The sequence below is a fragment of the Nicotiana tabacum genome, chromosome 20 (genome assembly GCF_000715075.1).
Source record: "Nicotiana tabacum cultivar K326 chromosome 20, ASM71507v2, whole genome shotgun sequence".
In the NCBI taxonomy this organism is placed as follows: Eukaryota; Viridiplantae; Streptophyta; class Magnoliopsida; order Solanales; family Solanaceae; genus Nicotiana; species Nicotiana tabacum.
The window spans coordinates 85,096,756-85,120,866 of NC_134099.1; the positions used below are offsets into that span (position 1 = coordinate 85,096,756).

Genomic DNA, 24,111 nt, shown 5'->3' on the forward strand with positions numbered 1-24,111 from the left:
CTTATGTCATTGATTTTGGGGGTTCATGGGATCAGTTTCTACTGCTCGCAGAGTTTGCATATAACAATAGTTATCCGCCGAGTATTTAGATGGCTCCATATGAGGCTTTATATGGGAGACGGTGTAGATCTCCAGTTGGTTGGTTTGAGCTGGATGAGGCTAGACTTTTGGGTACAGACTTGGTGCAGGATGCTTTGGACAAGGTGAAGGTGATTCAGGAGCAGCTTCGTACAGCACAGTCAAGACAAAAGAGTTATGCTGACAAAAAGGTTCGTGATGTGTCCTACATGGTTAGGGAGAAGGTTCTATTGAAGGTTTCACCCATGAAGGGTGTTATGAGATTTGGGAAGAAGGGTAAATTGATTCCTCGGTTCATTGGGCCTTTTGAGGTGCTTCAGAGGATTTGGGAGGTGGCTTAGGAGCTGGCCTTGACACCTAGCTTGTCGAGTGTGCATCCAGTATTTTATGTTTCTATGCTCCGGAAGTATATTGGCGATCTGTCTCATGTTTTGGATTTCAGCACGGTTCAGTTAGAGGGTGATTTGACTTATGATGTGGAGCCAATGGCTATTTTGGAGCGGCAGGTCCGAAAGTTGAGATCACAGGATGTAGCTTCAGTGAAAGTGCAATGGAGAGGTCGGCCCATGAAGGAGGCTACCTGGGAGATCGAGCAGTAGATACGGAGCAGATATCTATACCTGTTTGAGGCTTCATGTATATTTCTTGACTCGTTCGAGGACGAACGTTTGTTTAAGAGGGGGAGGATGTAACGACCCAGCCAGTCATTTCATGAGTTATTGCTCTATTTCTCCGTTTCTACTTTTTATGTGTTATTCAGCTGTATTTTATTGTATCGTGTTGGTTGGTTTGGGCTCGGAGAGGTTTTGTAGAGGAATGAGACACTTAGTCTCTTTTGAGTAAGCTTAAGTTGGAAAAATCAACTGGATGTTGACTTATGGGTAGAAGGTCTCGGATGTGAATTCTGATGGTTCGGATGTTGAACTGATTGTGATATATGAGAGGTCGAGGGCCTTATTTATTATGCCACGGGATGACTTGTTATACCGCTTGGGCTGTAGGAGCCCTTCCGAAGTCTGAACACCCCAGTGAGCGCGGGTACCTAGTGTGAGTGATGTGATTTTGCCCGAGGGGCTGTTGTTGATTCATGTTGTTGCCCAAGGGGCTGATTACAAGTGATTATGAGGTAGCCTAGGGGCTGGTTCTATTGATATTTTGCCCGAGAGGCTAACATGTCTTGCCCGAGGGGCTGTTTACGTTTCTATCATTTTTATTCAATGTTTCATCACTTGTTTGAAACTATTGAAAAATATTTTTAAAAGAAAAGGTTTACTGAAATTGAGTTTGTTTTACGAGATAATTGATTTCGGTACTGTTTTGAAAATGTATTGTATTTGCTGTGGTGCTATGACGTGGAATTATCTATTTTCTTACTGCTCAGCTTTCATTTACTTTTATTACTTACTGAGTTTGCATGCTCACATTACTCCCTGCATCTTGTGTGCAGATCCAGGAGTTGCGGGTCGCGATAGTGAGCATTGATCATACATTCAGCAGCATGGCGTTCGCAACCCTGTTCTTCTCCCTCATATCTTCCCTAGATTTTATTAGTATTGTCCTCCAGACTTTGTTAGACTTTATTGTACTTAGACAGAGTTGTCATTGCTCGTGACTTATGACACCCCGATGTCGGGCTTGTGTATTTATTTCGCACTGATTATTTAGACTTATGTTATGAGATTTCTTGTTAAATAAATGGCTTAAAATGACTTTTATAGAATAACAATTTGATGTGGAAATTGTGTCGGCTGGCCTAATTTCACGATAGGCGCCATGACGACCGGGTCGGTTTTAGGGTCATATGTTAGCTATTCAAAATTTACTAATCCAATTAATATAGATTTATAGTATAATATTTGATGTATTCCACTCCGTCACATTCTTTGACACTATTTTGTTAAATTATTGCTAGTGTTTCAACTTTCAAATTCCCCCTAATCTCAGTCACCTTTTTGACCATTCCCTATGCAGCCTCAATCCTCATTGTCCTTGATCTACTTTCCTACAACCCCACATTATTGGTTTCTCTTTGATCTGTCGGTCCAAGACCCTATTTATTAATACCCTCTAAAATAAAAACCCAACATATCTCCATTTCTTGATCTTAGCTAATTTTTGGTTTTAATGGAGGAATCATCATCATCATCTGCTTCACAAGAAGTCAATGAGCTAATTTCTTCATCTTCAAAAAGAAGTGGCACTCCAAATATGGTTATGGGAAAACATCGTCTGGCTGCTGCTATTGCTTCTCTCAATCAGCAAATCCAGATCATTCAGGTTAGTGTTTTCTTGAATTTTTAGTGGTTCTGATTTTTGGTCCATTATTTTATCCCTTATTTACTGAGGTTTTTATGCTTTTTCTTATTTGGGAATTTTGTTTTGTGATTATTTTAGGATGAATTGGATCAACTTGATTCATGTGGTGAAGCCTCCATTGTTTGCAGAGAGTAAGTTATTATGGGAAATTAAATGGCTTGTCTTGTTTCTTCTTTCTTCATCAACATCATTATTATTATTACTATTATTTTTACTTTTTACTTGTGGCAACAGAAATTGAGAAGAATTGCAGTGTTAGATAAGAATATTAAATATCACATTTTTTTGGACAACAAATAATTGAAGCAGCACATATTACCGATAGAGAAAGTAGATGGATTGGTTATGTACTTCACCAAGGTCACCTATACATGTCAATTGTCACTAAAAATTTATAATCTCTCATAAGAAGCAAATGATTCATATCAGAGATGCAAACTAGTTGAGTTTTTGGTCTATTTCATATTGGTATTTACATTGGATAAGGTTGTTACGACTATTTTCGTTTGCTTTGAAATTATGAATAGAATAGAAAAGCAAAAACATGTTGTGTACTAACTTTATTTGGTTGCAGACTAGTTTCAAGCGTTGAGTTAATGCCCGATGCTCTGCTTCCAGTGTAAGATTTACCTTTATTTTACTTTTATCATCATTATGGTTCTAAATATTCTCAGCGAGAGTTCAATAAATTCACTCTGATCCAAGAAAAAAAAAACAAGGCAGTGCAGTTTTGAGAAAAAAAGCTCCTTCAAGATATTCTAAGAGATTCCTGAGTATTTATTGAAAATTTTCAAACAAAATAACTAACCGACGATTATTCTCATTATACAAGGATAGGATAGTAATGAAAGGGAAAGCAAGAGATGTCACATTATTAGTTAAGTGTATGATTGTAATCTCTTCTAGTTCTGTACAATTATCACCACTTAGAACTAATTTCTTTTGTTGATTTCGGTCTAGAGTCTATTTAGTTATTTTTTAAAATTGAATCGAAACGAGATTCGTTCTTGATGTTGAGCTAACTAATGTTGGATTATCCATGTTATGTTACTTCACACTCCAAATGTCAATTCCTGCATTGCAAGAGTATCCTTATATTTATAATTTTGGATAGTACTCACTGCTTGAACTAGTGTTTGGTGTCTAGTTAGTCCCAAAGTCATTTTCTAAAGTTACTAGTCGATATGTGGATGCAGAGGAAATTATAAGTATTCCCTTTGGTTTTCAAAGATTCTCAAATAAATTAGTGATGCTTGCAGGACTAGAGGACCGATAAATGTTCATTTGGATCGATGGTTCCACGGAGCTAATGAATCAAGACGCAACAAACGCTGGATATGAAAAGGAATTCAGAGTTAAGACCTTTTATTCCTCACCAACTTGTAACAGAAATTAAGTGTACAGCAATTCGAATAACCTCTTCTGCTTTTTTCGGTTTATTTTGTAATTAGAAACTTTTAACTCTACAATGTCCAAGTATTACTAATGTGTTACCGAGTAAGGAGCCATAGCTATTGAAAGAAACCTTTACCAGCCCCTCTTCTTGGAAGGATTGGTGCTCCTAGAGATACTCTATTAATGGTATACACAAACATGCACGTTAATTTGAACCAAACAAAAAGCCTAGTACTTAAGTGGTGAAAGGCTCCGCGGATCCATTATCCATTGAGTTTTAAACCGTGCGCCAAATGGCCATTGAAAATTTCTCGGTTATCGCCTGTTCCTAGCATTCGCAGCTGCACTAAGATGCGGGAGACTATAGTTGAGGAACACTTTGAGCCATAAGAAAAAACAGCATCGAATAAACATACCGAACTTGCTCAAGTCCACGTGATTGTTTAATGACGCATGAAATGTTTACACCACAAGGTTTAACAACACACAGAATTCGTCAACAAGAATCAGAGACATTTATTGTTCCCTTTACTACCATATCAACTAGAGTGAATGTAGTCTACTTAGTAATACATACACGCAATTACACGCAATCTACATATATTCAAGACTCCAAATCCAACTGCAGCATGGCTATGCTAATCAACATTTCTTCCTCTGTGGAACATGCAACGAATAACAAATACTACTGTTGCACTTCAGTTTCCCGAGCTGTAAGAGGCCTCACCAGATGATGAACCCTCTAGTTGTAGCAGCCTCATCTCCTCGTAAGCCCATTCGAGACCAGGACAATAGTGGAGTGGAGGATTGAACCTGGTATCATGTATGTTATCTGGCAAGAATGCACCATTTTTAATCAAGAATCTGATTGCTTTCCTCTTTCGTTCTTTAGCTGCATGATGGAGTGGAGTCCCTGAAACAAACAAAAAAGTTGAAAGAGAATAGGGATAATGGTGACTAACTTTGATTTTGAAAATGCTAATAGGGGAAAAGCTGCTTTACATGAGTGTAGGTACTTACATCCACAGACACCCTTAGTTCGTGCATCAATATCGGCGCCTCTCTCAAGCAATTCATCCATAACTCGGAGGTGACCACCCTTAGCAGCAAGATGGAGTGGAGTCACACCAAGTGACTTAGGCCCCCCTGCAGTCACATTTGCATCCATGCCTTCACTAAGAAGTCTCTTGACCTGTTGATAAAACAAAAACGATCAGCATAACATAACCAATTGAAAAGCACGGCAAGTATATTGCAATGAGAAGAAAAGGTTCAAAAGGTAGGGATCTCTCGAAAATGCACATGAATAAGAAATTCTTATAGCATGGGTTACTTTATTAAAAGAAAAATAAAACAAATAAAAAAAGGGCAGCCCGATGCACAAAGCATCTCGCCTTCACTCATGGAACAAATAAAATTTAGAAAAAGGTAGCCTGGGAAACAGAAAAAGTAAACAAACTGATGCTTACTTCCTTGCTACCCATAGATCACCGCAACACATCCAGGGATAACACATTACCAATTACATTAAAAAATGAGCTGATAGTAAATTAAAGAGAAAAGCTATACTCTTCAATGAGATACTATCACGACCGGAAATCGAGTGTACCTACTGTAACCTACTCATTCCGTCCCAGTTTATGTGATGGTGATCCAATTTGGAGATTCCAACGAATTATTCCTTGGCCCTTTGATATGAATATTTTGAATTATTAATTATTATGGCTTATAGTACTTTCTATGTAGTTTCTAAATATGTAGATTTTATTTCGAAAAACTTAAAGATTCTATGTCCAAATGCTCGGTAAAAATTAAGAAGTTTAAAACTCGAAAAGCAAAAAGTGTCACATATCACAGTACCTCGAAATTTGTAGATTACAAATGATTGTCGTCTATGTGGTTTCCTCTAGGAAAATGGAATTAAATCAGTGGTTTCCTTCCGTATTTAGAAATACTTCCTACTAATAATATTTGACGTTCAAACTGAGGTTTAGCATAACGGATTCTAATTCACAGAAGTACATAAATTCCAACATCCTATGTTCTTTTTCCCTAAGCTATCATCTTGGTGAATACTCTATGATAAAAGGTGCAACTTATTACAAAACTAATTAGAAGCAGTATCATAAATGCAGACATACTTGGCTTTGTCTCTTCTTCTATCAGCATTAACAAAAAATCCATAAATAATTAACATGTCCTAGTATTTTTATGTACTAAAGCAGTCGTCCAACAGCACAGCAACTAAAAATAAGCTCGTACATCTAACACACAAATAACACGAAACACTATAAAAACATAAGTAATAAAAGATGCAACACAAAAAAAAGAAGTAAAAGAGTACCTCTTTCAGGTCACCTTTACGAGCAACAATATGAAGAGGAGTCCAACCTCGATCATCCATATCACCTCCACTCATATCCAACCTCCTATACCTCCTACTTAAACCCAATCCTCCTTCTTGCATTTTCCTTTCTTCTTATTTTCCCCTTAATTAAACCAAGCTCCAAGGTAGAAACCTTTACACGAAATACCAAAATTTCCCTCACAATCAGCAAGTTCTAATCTTTCCAATGCAATTGGTACTATTTTGCAATTTCGCAAAAAAACCCAGAAGAATCTCGAGTAAGTAAGATCCCAAAAAGGTGACAATTTCTTCAAATTTACATGATTGAGTGGCCAAAAAAGAACCAACAAAAGAGAGGAGGGCTTTAGCGAGAGGAATGATTAGCCAAGTTGTACGGAGCAAAAGGACTCAAACCAGGCCCCAAAACACGAAGATTAATGAGCTTAATCGCATTCACAGGCGAAGACGGAAGGAGGGAAGAGATCATCATACTGAACTTGATAATAGCGGAAACAAACAAATATATTCAAATTCTGGTTGTTACTATTACTGAATTGGAACCAATTTGGAATACGTTTGGCGGTTGCATATGTGTTTTGATGTAAGAATTGTTGTGGTTTGAGATAAAACAGAAGCCCTAAATGTTGCAGGGAATTTTTTTCGGCAGGAGGAATTGGGCACCATACATTTAAGCGTAACAAGTCCATGTTCTATTTTGCCCCAAATAATAGTCTAAGGTCTGATTATTTTTATTAAGAACACGATATGTTAATCCCGTAAATACTTTATATTAATATATTATCTCTAAACTTAGAACAATGAAAAATTAAGAGATATTACTTATGAACATATGAATGTGTATAAATTAAATTGGTTCATACATGAAATGAGATGTAACAAGAGTTTGTGTTTATTGCATTGGATGTAGTTAAGCCGATCCAAGGTCTTGCCCGCAAGTTTTGTATAGGCTCTTAATTATCCGCGCCCAAGGCAAAATTAGACTTTTTCTCCTCCTCCTTCTTCTCTTTGCAAAATTAATTTGTTAGATTTGTTATTATTTTGACAAATTGATGATTGAGGTATTTTTAAGATATTTGAAAGTAATTTGAGTTAATTTGGAGTAGATTTGAATGTTCAATCATGTTGAATTATTAAAATTCGACGAATAAGTTTCTAATTTTGAGCAATTTGTATTTCAAACTAAAAAAAATCTTAAGTGCATACAAAAATTAGCTGTACCTCAAACCAATTAAGTTTTAAGTGCAATTCTTCTCAGTTTGGGCCTCATATTTATCCTATATATCATGTTCATATGGCGGCGCGATGTTCTACGTGAATCCACGTTCGAAGGGCATTTCAAATTAAAAAAGTCTTAAGCGCATGCAAAAGTTAGCCGCACTTTAAACTAAAATAATTCTAAGTGGATCTTAAGATTACAACTTCAGACTCGAAATTTTTCCAACTTCAGATTTATTAAGTTTGAAGTTGATCTTGTATGGTGTAAACTTAGTTGATAATAGATGGTCAAATGGTAACGTGACACGTGGAACCGAAGATAGGCAAAGGACGAGTCAGAGGAACAACCAATAATGATACAACGAGTGTGGTCGGTACCGGATAGACTCCGAAGGGAGCTTAGTCAACGGGAGAAGCTCAAGGGTTTGCCATCAGATGACATTCAATGAGGGAATATTCACTAACATTAAATGAGCTACTATTGCAGAGAATATTTGCATTCATGGCTTGCCGTCACATGTTCATCAATGACTCTTTTATTATCAATGACTCGTGCCAATCCAATAATTTACAGATCATCCTCTTAACCAAACAAGTTAATGGCAGACATATAAAACAAACCTGAAGCATTACTTCATAGAGATAGGATTATATGACAACTAGTTGGATTCGTGTAAAACATAGCAAGGCGACATAATTGATTGGGTCAAAAACATGGAAGAACTAGGGAAATTAGGAGGACTCATCTTCAATAGAGGGGAGTTTTACATAGGAGACAACCCAAGTTCATGCGTGAGCAATTATTCACAAAAAGAATGGAGTAGCATGCTAAGCACAGTCAAACACTACAAGCTTCATAGGACTATCTACTTAGGATAACCACATACAATGCCAAATTTCAGGAATCAAGCATATATCATGATCTAGAATTAGTCAAAACTTTGGTTATAAGACTTAACGTAAGAACATAACAAAGTCAAAGACAAGCATAAGTAGGGGATACGATAGAATGTCTAACATGAAAGCTTAGTGAGATAAGCATAGCATAACAGGTTCATGAGACAGCTTTAATATGCTGAGTATCAGTTACAATACCAGAGTTCAGAAACAATATCAGAACTTACGATAGGTGAAAATATATTCAACCCCAGATTAACAGGACACTAGGTCTCGATCACATATAGGAGAAGGGGCTAGATATTGCATATTATTCTAAGGTCTTAGGCAATGTTAAGAAATGATATGTTCAAAAAATCGGGGAGAACATGTTAAGTAGAAAGAAAGCATGTTTGACTAATCAACATGATCAATATACAACTCTAGGAAAGCATTAAGTTATATACAAACGATTTAACAGGAATTAAGACATATTCTAGATGGGGAATTGGTTTTATCACAAGAATCCAGAACATGGTACAAGATAAACTCAAGACAAGCGGTAGCTGTAAGCATTCAGACACACAAACACACTAGGCTAGACATGCTTAAGAAAAGCTAAAATCAGAGTTAGAATTTAGGCTAGCTAGAAAAATATAGAATCACGAGAATGATTTAAGGGCAAATAGGATTGCAGACAGAGATGACATAGTAGCACATTGATTCACAAAAGTCCCATTATCATAGATATACAAAACAATAGCATAAACGAGTAGAGAATGAAACTGCAAAGGCCAAAGACACTCACTAGTTACAAATTAACGAGCAAACAAATGAGAAGAGCAATTTCCAGAGGTAATTCAATTAACAATAGCAAAGAGAAGCAGAATCTCTAAAATCCCAGTGCATCAGAGTTCCCAAGGGTTTCTAATGAACCCGGGGCAGTGCTCGCACTGAGAAAGGACATAATCGAATTCGAATGGCCTTGACTTTCAGCCGGCCAAGGTATCAGATTTCAAAGTATAACAAGTGAGAATGAAAGAATAATACTCCCTCTGTTCTAATTTATGTGAACCTGTTTGACTGGGCACGAAGTTTAAAAAAAATAAAGACTTTTAGAATTTGTGGTCCTAAACAACTCAAAAAGGGGCCCACAGTATTTGTGTGGTTATAAAAGCTTCTCACTAAGGGTAGAATTGGAAATTTAAGCAAAATTATTTCCAAATTTAGAAAGGAGTCATTCTTTTGGGAACGGACCAAAAAGGAAATAGGTTCACATAAACTGGAACGGAGGAAGTAGTAATTAAGGTCTGTTTTAGGGGAATTAGGGAAATGGTTTATATAGTGTTGAAATTGAATGAACAAACAAGGAAAAGAATCGATTAAACATAAATAAGAAAATAAAATATTGCATGCAATCAGTAACAGAGCCGGCAAAGGAAGAAATCAAATTTCGAACCCTAGTTAGGGTTTAACGACTGAAAATCAACCCGTAGATGTGGGGAATCAACCTATTTTCTGTATATACGGACGAGATATCATCCAAATCTTGAAAATCAAAGTTGAACAGGTCCGATCTGGAATGGTGATACTTGCCAAAATTAGGGTGAGTACTAAGTAACATCAAGAGTGTGTGAGTAGTAGTAGGGTAGTGTAAATAAGGTAAGTAGATTGTAAGACTCCATAATATAACCGGATTTGTAGAGATTTCGGGTTATTGATCATTTGAGATCAACGACCAAGATTAAGAGAAAGGTGGTGAGGGTTGAGAAAACGGATCCCGACCGGGTTGGAATAAAGAGGTCATTTGGTTTGGGCCAGGGCAGATTGTGCTAAGGTTTGGGGTGTTTGGGCCATTTTTTTCGTCCGAAAATTGGTATAATCCGGGTTACAAATTATATACACAAAAAATTGTTAATAAAAATAATTTATAAAACTATTTAATATATAATAAAATATTACATGGGCAATAAAATTATTGAAAATAATAACTTAATATTACAAAAGTATAAAAAATGCTATTTTAACATGAATAATATAATAAATATAATTATGCATAACGTATAGGCTATTATTGTAAAATTATGTAAATAGCCTAAAAAAATACAAATATAATTATATAAATATATATGTAGATGAAAATAATAATTTTGGATGATTAATTCATCACAAAATAAATATTCATGTAATTTAATTGTAAGACAAATTAATTTTAAAGTTCTAAAAATTATGAAAAATTATAGAAAGTGCTCATGTGTCTCTTGTAGACTAAATGATTATGCAAAATGATATTTGAAAATATATATACTATTTGAAAAAATATGAGGACAAAATTGGGTATCAACAACTTCCCCTCTTTACCCGGAAATGATGAAAGAGTTGTCGGGTAAAGAAAATAATGACCAATTTTGTCCGAAGCGAATGAGGAATGGTGTATTTTGAAAAAATAGGGGTCGAACCCTGGTTCTTGAGATCCCTACATATTTTAGGTTTTATGGGAATCAGGCCGTGTGTAGTTCTAGATCCAACGGTGAACGAAACTGATAGAGTTGTCATAAGAGTGGTCGTACATTTCAAAAAGATTCTTTTTATGTAGGATAGTTTTGTATGTAACGGACAATTTTAAGTGGAGTCATGAATGCAAAATGAATGTTACAGGTATATCACAAGGCACATATCTGAACGATCATAGAGTAAAAGGTAGTCAATTACTACTAGTCGGTTACGTTTGAGGTAGTCAAAAGATGTGAACGTTGTGAACGGAAATTGGAGAAAAGATTGCTCCTGTTTGCAGAACAGTTACCTCCCGAGTTACATGCAAAACTCAAAACACGGCGCATGTGAATATATATGGGTTATTGTAAAAAATTAAACATGATGAAAATTCCCTTTGGACCATGAAGGTTGTCTTTGGACGATGAGGATGATGTCCTTAGACCATGACGTCCTGGTCCATGAAGCGTATGATAAGGGATTCACATGCCATGAAATGGTGTCCTCTGGCCATGAGTATAGTGCCTTTGGACTATGACGTCTTTGAATAATGATGTGCAGTTTCGAGAAATCCTTAGGGCATGGATTGGTGTCTTCCGGCTATGAGGATGGTGCCTTCGGACTATGATGCCTTCGGACAATGTGGCGATGTTTCAGCCCATGAAATGCAAAGATATGGCAATATCGATCGTTTGATAGAGGAAATAGGTGATGCTTAGTCATATGCGAGGACGAGACAAGACAAAACTTAGTCTTGTATGAGACGAGGGTAGTGCTTAGCCCTATACAAAGAAAGGAGATAATGCTTAGCCTTATGCAATGTAGCGGAGACAGTGTTTAGTCTCATGCAAAGAGAGGCAATGTTTTAACCTTATGCAGTAATGGAGGCAATGCTTAGCCTTATTCAAGGAATGGACACAGTACTTAATCTCAAAGAAAGGCAGTATTTTAGACTTATGGAATGGTGAGGGTAGTATTTAGCCCTATGCAAAGAGTGGAAATAAGGAAATGAGACAGTTCCTAGTCTCTGGCAAAGAAAGGCAATGCTTAGCCTTATGCAATAATGGAGGCAATGCTTAGCCTCATGTAAGGAATGGAGACAGTGTTTAGTCTTATATAAAGAAAGGCAGTGCTTAGACTTATGCATAGAATGGAGGCAGTTCTTAGTCTCATGCAAAAAAGGTAGTGTTTTGCCTTGTGCGATGATGAGGGCAATATGCAAGAAAAGCAATGAATAGCTGTGAGAGAGTAAAGTATTTCTTAGCTTGGCGTGTTTGCGTTTGGCAACTTTGTTGTTATGAACGTAGAGATTTTGCTGCGTGTATGTATTTGCAAGTATTCTTGTTATGCTCATCATGCCTACATTCAAAGAAAAATCGTGAGTTTTGCGGGGGACGGTTGGTTCGTGCTCTCGATTTTCTTGCTTTGCCTTTTGCCTAGAGATCATGCTTGAATTACCCTGGGTAACGTCTGGCTGCTATAAAAATATTTTTTTTTCCAAAAAATATGCATGTATTTGACAATTATTTGTAGAAATGTAGTTGTTTGAAATATGTGATAATGCACGAGATCAAATAATTTAGATGAACTGGTGATTGTGATGCATTTAAAGACATTGCAACCTCCTTGCTTTAGAATTTTGAGGGCCCTCCTCAAAATTCTGCCCCAGTTTAAATGCATGCTTCTGGCAACATATTCCTTGGCTATTCCAAACGTAATGAAATCGGACAAATTCGCGATCTTGCCCTAGTTTCTGATCATGGGGGAAATGAAGATTTTATTATAATGTGACTGAACCCACAGGGTTGCCTACATATTCCCTCTTAAATGGGAATCAGGTCAAACGCGGTTCATTTACATCAAATAGAAAAATGCAAACAATCTTAAACATAGAATCTCTTGACTGCGTCGAAATTGATAGGTTTCAGCCAAATTTATCCGTCCATTTCTGCAAGTATAAGTGCTCCTCCTATCAATACCCTGTGAACCATGTAAGGGCCCTGCTAGTTAGGTGAGAATTCCCCTTGGCTTTATCTTGATGTGGGAAGATTCATTTCAACGCCAATTGCCCAGGTGTGAATTTCCTTGACCCGACCTTTTTGTTGAAAGCTCTTGCCAATCAATTCTGGTAGAGTTGACTGTGACATGCCAGATTCATTCTCTTTCCATCAATGAGATATAGTTGCTCATATTGTCTTCGTATCCATTCTGCATCGCCGAGCTCAGCTTCTTGTATGATTCTTAAAGAAGGAATTTCCACTTCGGCGGGAATAACGACTTCAGTACCATAAACTACTAGGTATGGAGTTGCCCCAGTTGATGTGCGAACTGTGGTATGATATCCAAGTAAAGAGAATGGCAACTTCTCGTGCCATTGTTTGTAATTGTCCATCATTTTCCTCAATATCTTCTTGATGTTCTTGTTGGAGGCTTCTACGACTCTATTCATTTGTGGCCTGTATGCTCTGGAGTTCCTATGCTTGATGTTGAATGTTTCACACATGTCTTCATCAAAACTCTATTGAGATTGGCTGCATTATCAGTAATGATTGACTCTGGTACTCCAAATCGACAAATAATGCGGTCCCGAACAAAATCCGCTACAACCTTCTTAGTTACAACCTTATAAGATGCAGCTTCAACCCATTTTGTGAAGTAGTCTATAATCACCATAATGAACCTATGCCCGTTTGAAGCAGCGGATTCTATTAGGCCGATGACATCCATACCCCAAGCAGAGAAAGGCCAGGGTGAAATTCTTGTCTAGGTGTTGTATCATGGAAGATAAAGTGGCTAAAGCATCTGCGAACTCATTCTAAATCCTTGGAACATAATTGAATTCTATCTTTGTGAACCTCATGATCAGCTCTTGTACATAGTGCAAATATGGCAATATTTTGGTGTTCTTTGTAGCCCATTCCCCCAGAACCTGGTGCACCAAAAGCTCTGAATCTCTGATTACCAACAGCTCCTGAAAGTTCATTGTCACACCTCCTTTTTCGCCTGCGCCACCCGCAACAGAGACGCGGAAGGGAGTTTATTCCAATTAAAGGACAATCGAAACGGGATTTATTTCTTTATTTCAGAGTCGCCACTTGGGAGATTTATGGTGTCCCAAGTCACCGGTTTAAATCCCGAATCGAGGAAAAAATTGACTCTGTTTAACAGTCTGCGTACCAGAAATCCAGATAAGGAATTCTGTTAACCTGGGAGAAGGTGTTAGGCATTCCCGAGTTCCGTGGTTCTAGCACGATCGCTCAACTGTCATATTCGGCTTGATTATCTGATATAATACATGTTGAATATATGTGCGAATTTTAACTTTTAACCGCTTTTATCATTTTATCCGCTTTTATCATTATTATTATTTTTTTTTATCGAGAATTGCAACTTTGTGAAAATATATCTTGAACCACGTCACAATCAATGTACCCGTGGTCGTCGACATACTTCGACTCCGTTGAGATTTGGATTTGGGTCACATAAATGTGCACCCGAGTATAGGAAAATAACCTTATTAAATACGCGCCTAAAGACTAACGCGTTGTTATTAGTTTTTGGTACGGCCGTGAAATTTGCTAAATGGCCCGTCCCGAAATCTAAGTATTTTTTTTAAATAAATAATTATTGAGGGCCCCGCAATTTTTGTATTTATTTTTGGCGAAGGCCTCCTTTATTTTATGGATATCCTAAAATGACTACATTTCTATTAAATTCGTCTCTAAAATAAAAAAAAAATCCTAATTAATTACATACTTAAAAATAACATATTAAATGCTAGGTTAAGACAAATGTTAACGGAAAGGAATATTACTAAAATTGTAATTATAAATACAATATGGAATTGTCAAATAATATATTTAAAAGAAACTAATTATCCCATAACCAGATTAAACTCGCATTGTTAGATGACTTGAACTATTGAAATTAATTATTTACAACTACTGAAAATTAGAATCAATCTTAATTACTAATGCATATTTCTAAAATCTATTAAATTTAACATTAACTCGCCTTGTTTGAACTCAAATCATGCCATAATGCCTAATTCGCGAAATTAATTTAAATTCATGCTTTAACTAAATTTAGCTACATGTTTTCGATTAACTTAATGTTGACAATATTAAAACCTTCATAGCTAGTGAACTTAATCAGTTTTGCCAAGCCGATTTAGTAAAGACCGACTTATGTTATTTTCCTCTTATTCCAATTATTAAACAGTTTGACAGTAATGAGCATGCTTAAATATATACTACCTAATAATCAAGTTAAAGCAAAGTATTATTTAATACATCACTACAAGATGCCTAGTTATGCAAAACGACAGAAATTTACAGAATAATAATACATGAAATAGCCTAAATACAATTAGTAAAAGAAACAAAGAAAAAGCTAAATTAAAATTTTAAAGTTCCATTCTTCATATGTATTCATACTTTCACATTTCAGCTTACAAAATGCCAAAATTATAGTTGTGTGCCTGGTATTGCTACTACAAGAAGAAGAAAGTCAGCAAAGTAGTATGTAACATAACAACAACAACAATAACCAGCAATAACCACCAAACGGAACACCTAGTGACAGATTTGAAAATCGAATAAAATCCAGCAATAACCAGTGGAGTAGTAGAAAATAACCAATTAAACTCGAGAAACAAACCACATGAAAATCCGAAAACACCAACAATAATTAACGGGCAAAAACAAAGTGAACTTTTTTTTTTTTTAAATTGAAAGACCAGTTAATGTTTAACCCTTAATTCTCTCTTAATGTTCAGAAAATTCTTTCTTTTAAACTCTCTTCAAATTCGAATCCCTAAAAATCTTTTAATATTTTTCGAATTTTTTCTCTATATTTTCAGCTCATTCCCCCTCTTTAATTCTGTCCAAGTCTGCTCTATTTATGTCTCATAACAGACCCCTTAATCAATTAATCAAATAATAAAACCATCCACTTTCTCTTACCAAACCCACTACTACATAAAAAATGCAATTATTATTTATTTAATCAAATTTTCTTGAGCCCCGTAATCCTACTATGTCTTGTTCCCCATGATTGATTAAACAAATGCATTATTCCCCACCATTATGTCTTGTCCCCCATTATTGATTAAACAAATGCATTATTCCCCACCATTATGTCTTGTCCCCCACTACATATTATTTTATACATTATTTTAATATTATTAGCTTAGTGGACAGAGCACTCAAAATAAATAATTGTTCAGATTTTCAATTCCAAAAATACCCCTATGAAATTACTGAAATTACTATTCTACCCCTGAAAATACTGCAATTTACCATTCTACCCCATCAGGTATAACCAATTCACCTAATCAATTCTAACCAAAATACAGCAGCTATAACCAATTCCTAATCAAATTCAATCAATAAATTCAAACTAAATGATGAACAACAAAGAAACAACTGGAATTATTTTGACTGAACAATATTTTTTAACAACAAACCTACTTTCAGATTCAACAAAAATAACAAACAAGTATATTCAAATCATTGAGCTCAAATTCAAATTAAACTTAAACAGAACAAATAAACAGATTCAAATTACTAAACTCAATAATCAATTGATCTTCAAATTAAATCCAACAACATTACAACCAAGATGAATGATTCAAACTAAATCAAAAAATTAAAAACCAAAACATAAGCTCACATTAAATCATTGGATTAAAAACGAACTTCAAACAAACAATGAACACGAATTAAATCTAAATTAAGCAACAAAGATGACGGATTCAAGCGATTAAACTAACACTCTTCTATATTAAAACTAAACAAGAACATAAAACAAACTGAAGAAATAATCAAGAAATGATAACAACGAACAAGAAAAGAATCAAAGATATACTGATTTCAAATCCGAGAATATCAAACAAAATACGGACATAAATGAAACTTAAACCAACTAACCGGAAATGAACAACGACGAGCTCGAACGGAAACGGACAACTCGAACAAACAACCTCGACATACCGGATCTCGACGAACAACAAAAACCCACCTTCCTTTTGTCACGACCCGGATTTCCCACCATCGGGTGTCGTGATGGCGCCTACTATCGGAGCTAGGCAAGCCAAATATATAAAACATTTTTCCTGCTTTCTTCCAAACAATATAATAAACGAGACAAAATTTAAGCGGAAGACTTTAAATCTAAAGCAACTGAGAACCAAAAGCACAGAAGTTTGAACCAAAATACTACCTAGAGTCTGGTGTCACTAGCTCACGGACTACTATAGAATACTACAATCAATGTCTGGAAGGAAAATACATCATGTTTGTCTGATACAAGATAAATAAACGAAAAACATGGAAAGGGACTTCGGCCTGCGAACGCCAGCTAGGCTACCTCGAGAGTCCCTGGACTGAAGATAGCTCCCAGAAGTCCTACTGCTGCGGTCCGTAAGCTGCTCCCTGATCTGTGCACAAAAATGCACAGAGTGTAGCATCAGCACAACCGACCCCATGTGCTGGTAAGTGCCTGGCCTAACCCCGACGAAGTAGTGACGAGGCTAGACAGTACCTACCACAATTAACCTGTACAGATATATATACAACAAGTGCAAGAAAACAATAACAAGATAATACAAAGTAAAACTGGGAGGGGACATGCTATCGGGGAGTAACAGATAAAAATGAAATATCGGAAATAAACAGAAGAAACTCCGGTTTCCATGATATATATATATATATAGTGGACATGCCACACGATCCCATAATATCATATATAAGTGGACGGCGTGCCACACGATCCCATAATATAGTATATAAGTGGACGGCGTGCCACACGATCCCTTTTAACAATATATAGGTGGACGGCGTGCCACACGATCCCTTTTAACAATATATAGGTGGACGACGTGCCACACGATCCCTACTTCCATATACCACATGGTAGGCGTACCACCCGTTCCCATTTAATCTTTATCACAGTGCACAATATGTCACCGGCAACGGAGGCCAATAACCAAGTGGACGGCGTGCCACATGATCCCAATTCATATCATATATAGGTGGACGACGTGCCACCCGATCCCTATTTCCATATACCACGTGGTAGGCGTACCACCCATTCCCATTTCATCTTTATCACAGTGCACAATATGTCACCGGCAATGGAGGCCAATAACCAAATGAACGGCGTGCCACACGATCCCAATTCATATCATATATAAGTGGACGGCGTGCCACACGATCCCAATTCATATCATATATAAGTGGACGGCGTGCCACACGATCCCATAATATAGTTCATAATATCTGACTTCATATAGTAGACCCCTTCAGGGGAGCATAACAACTCAATACCTTTAAACCGGCAAGGGTACAGCTAACAACCCAAAATATACCGACAAGGGAGAATATATATATATCAATCTACACATCCTGGCAAGGGAGTATTCACAACACATTCTCCTTTTAAATCATTCTTCCTCAACCGTTCACATTATATGAAACTTATCAAATAAACAAGGATCTTGTGTCACATTATTCAAATTAAAGCAATCAAGACTCACGGTCATGCTAGACTCCGGTGCATAGATAACCGTCACCATGCCTATACACCGTACTCCACATTAGCAAGTAGCAAATATCATCCTAATCCTATTCCCTCAAGCCAAAGATAGAACAAACACTTACCTCGAATGCTCCAAACTCAACTCACGCTTCTAGAATAGCTTTACCTCTTGATTCCACCACCAATCCGCTCGAATCTAGTCATAAGTTACTTAATCACATTAATAATTACTAAATGAATCATCCCCAATGCATGAAAATAGATTTTTCAAGGTTTTTCCCAAAAAGGTCAAAAATACCCCCGGACCCACGTGGTCGAAACACGAGGTTCAGACCAAAATCCGGTTACCCATTCCCCCATGAATCCAAATATATGATTTGTTTTGAAATCGGACCCCAAATTGAGGTCCAACTTCTCAATTTGTAGAAAACCTAGATTCTACCCTAATCACCCAATTTCACCCATGAAAATCTTTGATTTGAAGTTGAAATTATGTTAAAAGATATTAAGGAATAAAGAAATTAAGTTAGAAATCACTTACCAATCGTTTTGGAGAAGAAAAGTTGTTTGGAAAATCGCCTCTTAGGTTTTGGGTTTTTTTGAAAAGTATGAAAAATGACTGAGATTTTCCGAACTTGTATACCTTTCTGAGGACCTGGCGCGGACCGCACAAAAATGTGTTGCGGCCGTGCCGAGTGGGAGAAAAATTGGGGCTTCTCTGAACCCTTCCAACGCGGACCGCACTGTTTTGGTGCGCGGCCGCGCTGGTTAACCTGGAACCCTAGCCCTCAGACTCAGCCACGCGGACCGCACAGAAAGGCATCGGGGCCGCGCGGCTCCAGCGCGGACCGCGCGGAAATGACCGCGGCCACGCTGGTGTCTGCAACACCTGAACCTGCATTTTCTTAAGTCCATACCTCCCGGGCCCCATTCTAAACTCACTCGAGCCCTCGGGGCTCCAAACCAAACATGCACACAACCTTAAAAACATCTTACAGACTTACTAGTGCGATCAAATTGCCAAAATAACATCATATACATAGGATCAAACCTCAAATACATGATTTTTTTTCTTCAACTTTCATAACTCAAATTCTCCATTTTTAGTCCGAAACACGTCATATGACGTCCGTTTTTAGCCAAACTTTAGAGATAGTGCTTAACACATATTTAAGACTTGTCCGGGCGTCGGAACCAAAATACGAGCCCGATACCACAGTTTTCTGATCAATTTCCTTCTTCATTTTCCTTAATTAATTTCAGAAAACAATTTCACACAAAAATTCATTTCTCGGGTTTGGGACCTCGGAATTTAATTCCGGGCACACGCCTAAGTCCCATATTTTCCTACGGACCCTCCGGGACCATTACATCACGGGTCCGGGTCCGTTTACCCAAAAAGTTGACCGAAGTCAACTTTAACAATATAAATATCAAAATTCCACAAAATTCGCATATTTCAACATAAAAGCTTTTCGGCTACGCGCCCGGAATGCGCATGCAAATCGAGGCAACCCTAAATGAGGTTTCCAAGGCCTCGGAGACACAACACTAGGAAGAATTACGGTGATGACCCCTTGGGTCGTCACATTCTCCACCTCTAAAATAATCGTTCGTCCTCGAACGGACAAAAGAAAGAAGTACCTGAGTCGGGAAATAAATGAGGATAACGGCTCTGCATATCGGACTCAGACTCCCAGGTCGATGCCTCAGGAGGCTGACCTCTCCACTGAACACGCACCGAAGGAAAACTCTTCGACCTCAACTGTCGAACCTGCCGGTCTACAATAGCCACCGGCTCCTCTTTATATGACAGATCCTTGTCCAGTTGGACAGTGCTGAAATCTAACACGTGCGGTGGATCTCCGCGATACTTCCGGAGTATAGATACATGAAACACGGGATGCACAACTGATAAGCTAGGTGGCAAGGCAAGTCTATAAGCCACCTCTCCCACACGATCAAGAATCTCAAATGGACCGATGAACCTAGGGCTGAGCTTGCCCTTCTTCCCAAATCTCATCACGCCCTTCATAGGTGATACACGGAGCAATACCCGCTCCCCAACCAAGAAAGCAACATCTCTGACCTTGCGGTCTGCATAACTCTTTTGTCTGGACTGAGCTATACGAAGTCTATCCTAAATAATCCTGACCTTGTCCAAGGCCTCCTGAACCAGATCCGTACCCAACAATCGAGCCTCTCCCGGCTCAAACCATCCAACTAGAGACCGATATCGCCTACCATACAACGCCTCATACGGATCCATCTGAATGCTAGACTGGTAGCTGTTGTTGTAGGCGAACTCTGCTAAAGGCAAAAATTGGTCCCACGAGCCTCCAAAATCAATGACACAGGCTCGGAGCATGTCCTCAAGAATCTGAATAGTCCTCTCGGACTGACCGTCCGTCTAGTGATGAAATGCTGTACTCAACTCAACCTGGGTGCCCAACTCTCGCTGAACCGCTCTCCAGAAATGCGAGGTAAACTGCGTACCCCGATCCGAAATGATAGATAGCGGCACCCCATGAAGGCGAACAATCTCCCTGATATAAATCTCGGCTAACCTTTCGGACGAATAGGTGGCTGCAATAGGAACAAAATGCGCTGACTTGGTCAGCCTATCAATAATGACCCAAACTACATCAAACTTTTTCCGAGTCATCGGAAGTCCAGTAACGAAATCCATCGTAATCCTCTCCCACTTCCACTCGGGAAGTGCAATCCTCTGAAATAGACCACCAGGTCTTTGATGCTCGTACTTAACCTGCTGACAATTCAAACACCGAGCCACATGCACAACGATGTCTTTCTTCATCTTACGCCACCAATAGTGCTGCCTCAGATCCTGATACATCTTCGCGGCGCCCGGGTGAATAGAATACCGAGAACTGTGGGCCTCCACTAAGATCAACTCTCGAATCCCATCAACATTAGGCACACAAGCTCGCCCCTGCAATCTCAATACACCATCATCATCTAAGGTTACTTTCTTGGCACCTCCACGCTGCACCGTGTCTCTCAACACACACAAATGGGGATCCTCAAACTGCCACTCACGGATACGCTCTAATAGTGAGGAACGAGCAACCGTGCAAGCTAACACTCTGCTAGGCTCAGAAATATCCAACCTCACAAGACGATTGGCCAAGGCCTGAACATCCAAAGCAAGCGATCTCTGGCTGACTGGAATATAAGCAAGACTACCCATGCTGGCGGACTTCCTGCTCAATGCATCGGCCACCACATTGGCCTTCCCCGGGTGGTATAAGATAGTAATATCATAATCCTTTAGCAACTCTAACCACCTCCTCTGCCTCAAATTCAACTCTTTCTGCTTGAACAGATACTGAAGACTCTTGTGATCAGTGTAAACCTCACACGTCACGCCATATAAGTAATGCCTCCAGATCTTCAAGGCATGAACAATGGCTGCCAACTCGAGATCATGAACCGGATAATTCTTCTCGTGGATCTTCAACTGCCTCGAAGCATAGGCAATGACTTTGCCTTCCTGCATCAACACTGCACCAAGCCCAATACGAGACGTATCACAATAGACCGTATATGGCCCTGAACCTGTGGGAAAAACCAATACCGGTGTCGTAGTCAGAGCCGTCTTGAGCTTCTCAAAGCTCACCTCACACTCATCCGACCACCTGAATTGGGCACCCTTTTGGGTCAATCTGGTCATAGGGGCTGCAATGGATGAAAACCCCTCCACGAACCGACAATAGTAACCTGCTAACCCTAGGAAAATCCGAATCTCTGCAGCTGAAGCTGGTCGAGGTCAGTTCTTGACTGCCTCTATCTTCTTCGGGTCTACCTGAATACCTGCTGCTGATACGACATGACCCAGGAATGAGACCGAACTCAACCAAAACTCGCACTTTGAGAACTTAGCATACAACTGACTACCCTTCAGGGTCTGAAGAACCACTTTGAGGTGCTGCTCATGCTCCTCCTGACTGCGGGAGTATATAAGAATATCGTCAATGAAGACTATCACGAACAAGTCCAAATAAAGTCTGAAAACTCGGTTCATCAACTCCATGAACGCTGCTGGGGCATTAGTCAATCCAAATGACATGACCAAAAACGCATAGTGCCCATACCGAGTGCGAAATGCTGTCTTAGGGACATCAGACGCCCTAATCCTCAGCTGGTGGTAGCCAGATCTCAAATCTATCTTTCACCCTCGCACCCTAAAGCTGGTCGAATAAATCATCAATCCTCGGCAGTGGATACTTATTCTTAATTGTAACCTTGTTCAATTGCCGGTAATCGATGCACATTCTCATCGAACCATCCTTTTTCTTAACAAACAACACCGGCGCACCCCAAGGCGAAACACTGGGTCTAATGAAACCTTTCTCAAGCAAATCCTGCAGCTGTTCCTTTAACTCTTTCAACTCTGACGGGGCCATACGATATGGCGGGATAGAAATGGGCTGAGTGCCCGGGGCCAAATCAATACAAAAGTCGATATCCCTGTCGGGCGGCATACCCGGCAAGTCTGAAGGGAAAACCTCAGGAAATTCCCGAACAACGGGCACAAAATCAATAAAAGGGGCCTCCGCACTAGAATCGCGAACATACGCCAAGTAGGCCAAACATCCCTTCTCGACCATACGCCGAGCTTTCACATACGAGATAACACTGCGGGTACAATGACCAGAAGTCCCTCTCCACTCTAAACGGGGCAAATCCGATAAGGCTAAGGTCACGGTCTTGGCATGGCAATCCAAGATTGCATGGTACGGGGATAACCAATCCATCCCCAATATAACATCGAAGTCGACCATGTCCAAAAGAAACAAATCAACACAGGTCTCAAGACCCCCAAACACTACGATACAAGATCGATGAACTTGGTCGACTATAATAGAATCACCCACCGGTGTTGACACATAAACAGGAATACTCAACGAGTCACTAGGCATAACCAAATAGGGTGCAAAATAGGACGACACATATGAATACGTAGATTCGGGATCAAATCGCACAGAAGCATCCCTATCACAGACCAGAATAGTACTTGTAATCACCGCATCTGATGGCTCAGCCTCTGGCTTGGCTGGCAAAGCATAACAACGGGGCTGGGCCCCACCTCCCTGAATCATATCCCTGGGACGATCTACTGCTGGCTGACCCCTACCTCTAGCGGTCTGAGCTCCACCTCTAAGACCTCTACCTCCACCTCTATGTCCTCTACCCCCACCTCTAGCTGGCTGGGCAGGCTGTGGGGCAACTGGTGCCTGGATCATCGGGCGAGGACCCTGCTGCTGCGAGCTGCTGGAAGATCGAGGGCAATATCTGGCAATGTGACTCACATCGCCGCAAGTATAACAAGCCCTCGGCTGCTGAGAATAATGAAGTGGTGGTGCACTGATAGGTGATGATGGTGAACTGAAGAGCTGTTGGTCAGAATACTGTGGCTGAGAACCACGACCACCTGGTGTACCATGAGAAGCCTGGAGAGCTGACTGAAAGGGCCTCGAAGGATGACCTATACCATAAGAATCCCTACCTCCAGACGAGGTACCACTAAATCTACCAGAATGACGTGGCCTCTTATCAGACCCATTACCACCTCCCTGAGCAAGTGCCATCTCTATCCGGCGGGCACCATCTACCGCCTCCTGAAATGAAATCTCACTACCGGCACTCATGGCCATCTGAACACGGATCGGCTGGGCCAACCCATCAATAAACCTCCGCACCCTCTCTCTTTCGGTGGGGAGTATCACAATGGCATGACGAGCAAGATCAATGAACCGGGTCTCATACTGGGTGACCGTCATAGGACCCTGCTGGAGATGCTCAAACTG

General features: G+C 39.2%; 2 protein-coding genes across 2 annotated transcripts; one reads left to right on the top strand and one right to left on the bottom strand.

Annotated features, from left to right (window-relative positions):
• Positions 1 to 2,059: 2,059 nt before the first annotated feature.
• On the top strand, positions 2,060 to 3,861 carry LOC107805407 (guanine nucleotide-binding protein subunit gamma 2). Its single transcript, XM_016629441.2, has 4 exons — positions 2,060 to 2,355; positions 2,473 to 2,525; positions 2,969 to 3,013; positions 3,654 to 3,861. Exons 1-4 carry the CDS (start codon positions 2,203 to 2,205, stop codon positions 3,733 to 3,735), a joined length of 333 nt encoding a protein of 110 aa, XP_016484927.1. The 5' UTR covers positions 2,060 to 2,202; the 3' UTR covers positions 3,736 to 3,861.
• A 518-nt stretch (positions 3,862 to 4,379) lies between these two features.
• LOC107805408 (phytochrome-interacting ankyrin-repeat protein 1) lies at positions 4,380 to 6,826 on the bottom strand. Its single transcript, XM_016629443.2, has 3 exons — positions 6,134 to 6,826; positions 4,810 to 4,981; positions 4,380 to 4,702 (listed from the first exon to the last, which is right to left on the bottom strand). The coding sequence occupies exons 1-3, from the start codon at positions 6,254 to 6,256 to the stop codon at positions 4,488 to 4,490; spliced, it is 510 nt and encodes a 169-aa protein (XP_016484929.2). The 5' UTR covers positions 6,257 to 6,826; the 3' UTR covers positions 4,380 to 4,487.
• Between the last annotated feature and the right edge of the window lie 17,285 nt (positions 6,827 to 24,111).